The sequence below is a fragment of the Aulonocara stuartgranti genome (assembly GCF_965226115.1).
Source record: "Aulonocara stuartgranti genome assembly, chromosome: 2".
NCBI lineage: Eukaryota > Metazoa > Chordata > Actinopteri > Cichliformes > Cichlidae > Aulonocara > Aulonocara stuartgranti.
In genome coordinates, this window is record NC_138940.1 from 25,075,245 (window position 1) to 25,083,156 (window position 7,912).

Genomic DNA, 7,912 nt, shown 5'->3' on the forward strand with positions numbered 1-7,912 from the left:
AGAACTGTCAGAGGACATCAGGGACAACACTGTAGATTTGTACAAGGCTGTTATGGGCTACAAGACCATCAACAATAAGCTTGGTAAAAAGATAACAACTATTGGTGTGACTATTTTACAATTAAAGAAATATATAATGAACATTAATCGAGCCTTTGCATTTATTTAGAAGTGAAATAATGTTTTCCACTTAAGCGTCCAAAAATATTATACCTAAAACACTTTTACATTAACTTGAGTACACCTCGTATGATTTGTTGTTGGGGATAACTTAATTCATTGCAAAAATGTACTATATCAAAACATAATTTTAGATTAAACATATATATATCTATATCTATATATATATAGATATATATATATATATTTGGGTCCAGGCTTTTAGATATTTAAGTGAGCAGATAAGAAAGTCACACTGATCTGACAGTTGTTGCACAAAGCTGTCCCCCGTGGCAAAAAAAAAAAAAAAAAGGTAGCTGCATGCCTCACATCAAAGAGCTTGATGGACAACCACGTGTAAAACCCTTCAGTTACTCCTATCTACCAATCAGCAGAGCACAGTTTGACAGACATCATGTAGTATCACGCAGATCTGCACCACTGACACCGACAAGCAAGGCTGAGCCAGCCCATAATGCCCTTGTAGTTATCACATTTCACATCTGGGAGAGGAGTTTCATCATCTGCTTTGCATATTTGCAAATTGATCAGCAACTTCACGTTAGTGGCAAAAATGATTGTTTTCTGACATTTTTGAAGTACCAAGTAAGGGAGTCAAACATACGTGCCAGACGATCCAAGGCGCTTGAAAGGGAATCTAGCTCTCTCATTATGTTCACCAGGTCAATGCAGGTGTTAGAGGTAGCTTCTTCTTCAACCTTCTTTGTGTTCTCCATCTGAAAATGAAGTTCATACACACAAAAAACAGTCAGTCACCTATCAGCATACACAAGGTAAATCAAATGTGACAGACAATCATGAATGGCAATGTTGTATTTCAGCTAAAAGTCATCCATAACAGTAAAACTAAAACACATATTTTACTGTTTACATTTAGGGTAGGGCTCCAAAAAACAAAGAAAAAAATGACAGAACACATTTTTATTTCAATTTTTATTAATTTATTTAATTAATTTACTTAAAAAATCTTTCTAAAAAAATTACACAGACCAGGGCAGTTTAATAGTGAGAAAACAAACATTACAGTCCATTCAAATGAATAATTAACCATCAAAATACTGTTTTAGTGCAAGTAGTCAGAACTAAACAAGGCATGAATGCCCACCTCCAGCTACCAAAAACAAACAGATCCGCTGGGATTTCAATGTTAACATTTAAAAGTTAAAACTTGTTAATTCTAGTGCCTACTTGTGAACTCAAAACTCTTATAAGCATCACATCTGAGAAAGTGTTGTGACAGCAGTCTCAGCAGATTTGTCAATCTGTGACTCCTGGTCAGGGTCTCCGCAAACAGCAGCTCTACATTTGAGATAAGCTTCCTTCAGCTTTTGCATAGAGACTCCCAGCTCCGGACTAGTCCGCAACGCCACCATATCATAGGCCATCCAGGTCAGGTGCGCTGCGGGCAGACAGATAAGAAGAGAGTGACATCGCATGTTTCAGACATTTATTTTAGTTACCTAAGCTTCACGCCCAAGCTATCTGAGCTCATATTGACCTCTCTAAATATGCCACAATACCGTTAACGTCCCATACCTGACATACTCTCAACGTCTTCAATCATCCTCTCCAATTCCTTGTTCATCGCCAGCATGTCGTCGTCGCTGATGCGTGGAAGCTCGGAGCGAGTGGACGAATCGGCCATCCTGATTGCACACGTATTATTTATTTTATCACGTCTCCCTTTACAAACACCTCCGCATGAAAATAGCTAACGTTAGCTAACGCTAGGAACGAGCCTGTTACTGTTAGCAAAGTGATGTTAGGGCAGAAAAAAAGTTAGCAAAGTAGACTTCTAAAACTAAGATGTTGTAACATTTGTCGAGGCAGGCTAGTAAACTTGAGTTTTCTCGCCGGGGTCTGAAGGTAATGTTCAAAACTTATAAACTTACCTTAGGAAAGTTTGTCGGCTGCTTTGGAAAATAAGGGTCTCGCGCTAATGTTAGAAAGCAAAAAATAAGCATGCGCATTGTCATGTCACAAACGCTCACTTTGAACTGTGATGAGGTTTTAATATCCTACACAGTAATGCACTATTTTAACACATGAATTGAATAAACCTATTGTAACAAAACCTGCTATCATGCGAATAGAGTGTAGGTGACTGTATTCTTTATATTATCATAAATGGTCATTTGGATTCAGCAATGGAAGCCTATATTATTTCAAGGAGGTAATCTCGTCCCCCTAGAGTTATATAAACTGAATCTGCTTACAGTCCATTTTCCTCATTACTGCTGGAGGCAAGTATTAAGTGAGTACTTTTCCTGTTTGTTGTGTAACAATATATATATTGATGTAATATATTGTTTTGTTCATGAACAATATACTGTTTCCTTAAGGCTATTTCTTAAGGATTTTTGAATCAGATCGTTTACTCAAGTAGTCTACTTTTATATGTTTGACATGAAATGTTTGTAAAGATTAAAAAGAAATCATAAACCAGGGTGTTAACAAAATTGTCTGCCATAGGTTAAACTTAATAGTATCCTTGTAATATCCAAAAAATATGACAAATGGTGGACAAACACCATGAGTGGAAAATTATTTTTCCACTCAAGTAGTCAACTAGCTGACAACAGGAAAAAAAAAAGAGCTCACCTGAAAAAACAGCCAATCAAAATAGAGGGGGGCGTTTCCAGAGGAAAAGATAAAAGTGTGCCAGGTGACATCTTGACATACAAGCAAGGACAAAGACAAGAGTAAAGAGAAAGAGCAGGACTTTTGGAGTGGAGAGAAAGAGTCTGAGAAGTCTTGAGAAGAAAACCCATCAAAGGCAAAGAATTAAGAAGAGACAGAGAAGTGAGAAGAAACTTGACAATGTCTTCATTTGAGGCCCAGAGTCAGTCTCCTCCTCGATGTGGCCCGCAGTTTCCGAGCCTCGGCCAGGAGCCCCCTGAACTCAGCATGTACGGCGACTGTTACTACCCTCCTCCTTCACTGCCAAGTCCTCAGCGCACTACTCCTACCACCTATGAGATAAGTGACTACACCAGCTCCTCCTCAAACCCTTACCTATGGTTTAACAGCTCTGGGATCAACACATCGCCGTACCTGGCTACCACCGGCCCGCCAGGTAATCCCGGCCCTCCGTTTGTTCCTCAGCACTATGGCATGCAGAGGCCTTACCTGGGTCCACCTGGTGCTGGCGGTCCAGGAGGGGAACTGAGCTGGTTCTCCCTCCCTTCACAAGAAGATTTGATGAAGCTGGTACGCCCCCCTTACTCCTACTCTGCTCTCATCGCTATGGCTATCCATGGAGCACCAGACAAGAGACTGACGCTGAGTCAAATTTATCAGTACGTCGCTGATAATTTCCCTTTCTACAACAAGAGCAAAGCGGGCTGGCAGAACTCTATCAGACACAACCTGTCCCTTAATGACTGCTTCAAAAAAGTGCCAAGAGATGAGGATGACCCAGGTATGTAATTTTTGCATTTTGCATAGTTATGGTTGTGCTTTGAATTACTTTAATGGAATCTATTTACGTCTCTTCCATTCTAAAAGTCTTATTTTCTTCCTTGATAATTTAGGTAAGGGCAACTACTGGACACTTGACCCAAACTGTGAAAAGATGTTCGACAATGGAAACTTCCGCCGCAAAAGAAAGAGAAAGTCTGATTCTCTGTCCAGTGGAGATGGCAGTTCAGGGCCTCCAGAATCAGGTGACAGTGAGAGGGCCAGTCCTAAACACTCCAGCAACCCCAGCCTAAACATGTCGCCCGCAACGGACAGGATTCCTTCACCTTCACTGTCAGTTCCCGGGCCGTGCCTGAGCAGCTTCTTATCTGAAATGTCTGGAGTCTCCAATGGGGGAACAAATGAGGTGGGAGGTAGTGGGTTGAGCAGGCCGCTGCAGATGAACGTTCCTTTAGATGGGCCACATAGACCCACACAGCCAGGAAGCTTTAGTACCTATTCGGCCAACTCCAGTGGTTCAGAGTGGGTACCACAAGTTCCAGCTCCACCCGCACTCTCCTCTTCACCCAGCCACTCCTCGTTAGGTTACACTAGCCCCATTCTGAATCAGTACAATGGCTCCAACAGTCATTTTTACCCTACACTGAGTTCTACAGGTGTCATCTATCATCGTGAGGGCACAGAGGTTTAATAAGACGTTGATGGGGGAGAAGGTGTTTGAAGAGACTCTTGATGGGAAATCCATCTGGTTATTTTTTTTTCTAAGAGAGGGTCCGTTGTAGAAAATACACAAACACAAAGTGTGTTTGCGCTGACTGAGACAGTTGAGATCACCAAAGCGTGTGAAAGCTGCGTAAAAAGTCTTTAATTCCCACAGGAACAGCTTAGTCAGCTGCAGCGGACTATAGTTATCACTCCCTGAAACCGCAGCCAGACTCACTATCAGATCTTCAGTCAGCTTTTATTCTAACTAAAGCTTGTTTCTATCTGATCTGAGTCATTATTAGCAGATCCTAGATCTGAAGTGCTGACATCAGGCTATTCCACTGCTATCTATGATTCTCCGATGGTATCGCCATTACAATGCTCAGCATATTTAGAGTAGGTAAATTATTCTGTTGTCTACAAAACATCTGTAGTTATTGCTGTAAAGTAAAAAACAAGTAAAAATGTTAATGTATACCATGTTTTTTTATAGTGCTAAAACAAAAGCATCTCATTGACCTACAGTCTTAACGGTAATTGCAGTTTGTAAATATGTTTATGTGTTGTGTAATTTTATACATATGAGCTGTTGGTTTGTCGCTACAACTTTTATTGTGTAAAATGGATTTGCAATGTATGGTGTGTACTATATTTGTTGCATTTTGATATGAATAAAAGGTTTGAGTTACAGCTGCATTTTCCTTATTATTTATTTATTTTCATTTTTTTATTTTAAGATAAATAAATTACACTTTCCCAGTCAATAAACTACCCATAGGCAATCACAAACACTTACCAAAAAAAAGACAAAAATAAAATGATAAGCACTTCGTGACAAAAAAAAATAGTCCTGTCTGAAAAGCGATGACCAGTACTGTGGAACCTGCATGTCGGTGTAACCTGATCTTTGTGTGATGGATAGTTAACTGATTCTCCTAAACGGTGAAAATCCACATTCCCATGCTGTCCCTCTTCCCTACTCTAAACATTAAAGTCATTCTCTATCACACCATCTGTGCACACATACTGCTGACTGGATGCAAGCAGCTTCATTAGGGGAAAGGGGACCAACTGTAAAACAGCTGTAAAGATGCTGATGCATGAATTACCAACTAAATGGAACACAGCAGCTCAATCCAGTTTGCATTTGTTATTACCCGATGAATTTTAATACTGTCAAAACTGTATACCAAATGAGAACAATCCTAACAATAAACGAGAACGAATTAAATCAAAGTGCCAAGAATAAATAAGCTTTTTATTTGTACATCAATAAATAAAACAAAAATGCGTAAATATTTAAGTGTTGTATACATTTTGGAGAAAAAAATATAACATCTAATAAAGAAATAGTACTTATTACAAAACTTGTGTAAACTGAATTTGCAACTTTAATGTAACTTTGTAAAGTCAGATCTATCCAAGAAATTGGATTTATATATCTTGACAAAGTATTTCTTACCAGCACAGCCATATAACAAGATAGCTTACATTTTGTATTTAAGCACTTGGAATTTATTAAAGTATACATGTATACTAGATTTGTGAAAATTTGAAAAATCCATCTAACAATAATAATAATAAAAAAACATTAAAAGCAATGCCTATCGTCTTGGTTGTTTTAATTTGTTCTTTTGTTGATTTTTGGTATTTAAAACGATCTAAACTCTTTGATCAATGTCACCCTCGGGCCTTTATTTACCCTGAAATAAAGGCAGCATGACACTCATTTACGCTAAACACAAAAACAAGAAGAACAAGAAGAAGAAGATGGAAAAGACATGGAAAAGACACACTTTCAGAAACAGATCAGGTGAAATTTAACATCTTGGCACAAATGACAAAGTGTACGAGGTCAACCTGTCAAAATTTGCATAACTGATTTTAAAGAAGTTGCGTTCAGATGGGCCATAAAGTCTTGTTTTATTACTTGTGTCAGACTTGCTAGGATATCTGATTTAACTGTTTGAAAAATAGCCACCCTTATGCCAAACCTAAACTCTTCAACTCATTCAGGGAATTAGTCTTCTCGGAGGCAATATGATTTCCAAGTATATGAAGATTCAGAAAAAGACAAAGAGACGGAAGTCAGAGATAAAGGTAAGAGGAGGAACGTATAGTCAGTATTGCTGCATATGCGTTCCAACATGTCACACTTCTATCTCTAAATCCTTTGGCACATTGAAAGGTTCATGCAGCCAATTAGTTTATTCCCCCCACCCCCAACTCCATATCGTGTGCAGACTTTGTACTGGCAGGTAAAAGTCCTTTTTGCCTAGTCGATTAAGCCTGAGTACTTTTGCCAACAGAAACATTATAGGACTTTTGTTTCGGAGACTCCAAAGGAAACTGTCATTTTAGGCAGACAGTACAAAATCGATGCAAATTCTTAACTGTTTATCACATCAAGGCTGGAAATCGTGTAATCTGGAATTCCAGGTGGAGCCTTTCAAATAATAAACGGTAAAACCTGAGGGATTTCACTTACAGACTTCTCTGAAACCAAAGTCAATTTTCTTTTAATGAAACTCATAACACAATATGTTTCAGTATCTTGGAACTTCCCCTGCCTGTTACTCTGTTTATTGATTTAGACTGAACATTGTCTTTATGTGGACAGATCATGCATTCGTCTTACGTGATATAACATCCAATTATGCTTTATTTCCCTCCTGGCAGTTCTTCTCACCTGTCTTTATCTGTTGCTGAGTCCAAAACTGCGTGTCTACTGAAATAAAAACTTTTAAGAGGTGCTTGAATCTCTGTCTTTACCTTATAAAAATGATAGTGAAAGTGAAAAATTAAGCCAATAAGCACTTGTATTGACAACTAATCTGCATCTATTGTGAGGCACAGTAGCTTTTCTGTGTCTCAGGGATACCCAGTAGAGCATCCATTAATCATACAGAGCTGTGAACCTTCTTTGCCTTAGGCAGTGGAAATATTGCTCAATAGAGTGATGCGATTAAAATCTATAAATCCTCATCTCCACCTGCCGCCTGGCTCGTGGCTGTCTTCCACACACCTGTCAAACTAACGGAACGCATGGCCCGTGTGTAGTGTTTATATTATAAACTGAGACAGAGAACGATTGTACCAGAGCTGATGTGCATGAGAGATCTTTCCTGTCTGAACTCTCCTGATTATAAATGTGTGAGGGGTGGGGGAAAAATCACACCTCACTGTATAGAGAATAAGGTCTGGCAGGAATGAGCTCATGTTTATTCCTCCAAAGTGAGCAGATGCACCAGTTCACCTTGAATAACTGCTACCTGAACAGAAAGCTAACTGCTGTGGTACCAAAGCAACCCAAAACACACACAAGGACACACCACACGCGCCTTCTGTATTTACTAAAACAGTTATGTCCTGTCAAAGCTGTTTAGTAAACGGTAGAACATCAAGCCTGGAGAAATGTCATCATACCCATGGCCACAGCACTGTATTACCAGCTTGCTGTTATGTGTAAACACCTCCACACACTCCACAGGTGATGAAAGGAGGGAAATCGGTTTACGCGAGTTTTGAAAGTCACTCAGCACTCTTTTAGTTTTTAATGCTTTTCAAAGGTCAGTTCAAAAAGCTGGCTTTGTATGAGGTCTTACAT

The 7,912-nt window shown here is 39.1% G+C and overlaps 2 protein-coding genes across 2 annotated transcripts; one reads left to right on the forward strand and one right to left on the reverse strand.

Moving 5' to 3' along the window:
* Window positions 1-1,115: 1,115 nt before the first annotated feature.
* syce3 (synaptonemal complex central element protein 3) lies at window positions 1,116-2,163 on the reverse strand. Its single transcript, XM_082550609.1, has 3 exons — window positions 2,073-2,163; window positions 1,717-1,826; window positions 1,116-1,579 (listed from the first exon to the last, which is right to left on the reverse strand). The coding sequence occupies exons 2-3, from the start codon at window positions 1,823-1,825 to the stop codon at window positions 1,395-1,397; spliced, it is 294 nt and encodes a 97-aa protein (XP_082406735.1). The 5' UTR covers window position 1,826; window positions 2,073-2,163; the 3' UTR covers window positions 1,116-1,394.
* Window positions 2,164-3,000: 837 nt separating this feature from the next.
* On the forward strand, window positions 3,001-5,049 carry foxi3b (forkhead box I3b; the record flags this gene model as incomplete). Its single annotated transcript, XM_082550596.1, has 2 exons — window positions 3,001-3,601; window positions 3,714-5,049. 2 exons carry the CDS (start codon window positions 3,001-3,003, stop codon window positions 4,289-4,291), a joined length of 1,179 nt encoding a protein of 392 aa, XP_082406722.1. The 3' UTR covers window positions 4,292-5,049.
* Window positions 5,050-7,912: the final 2,863 nt, after the last annotated feature.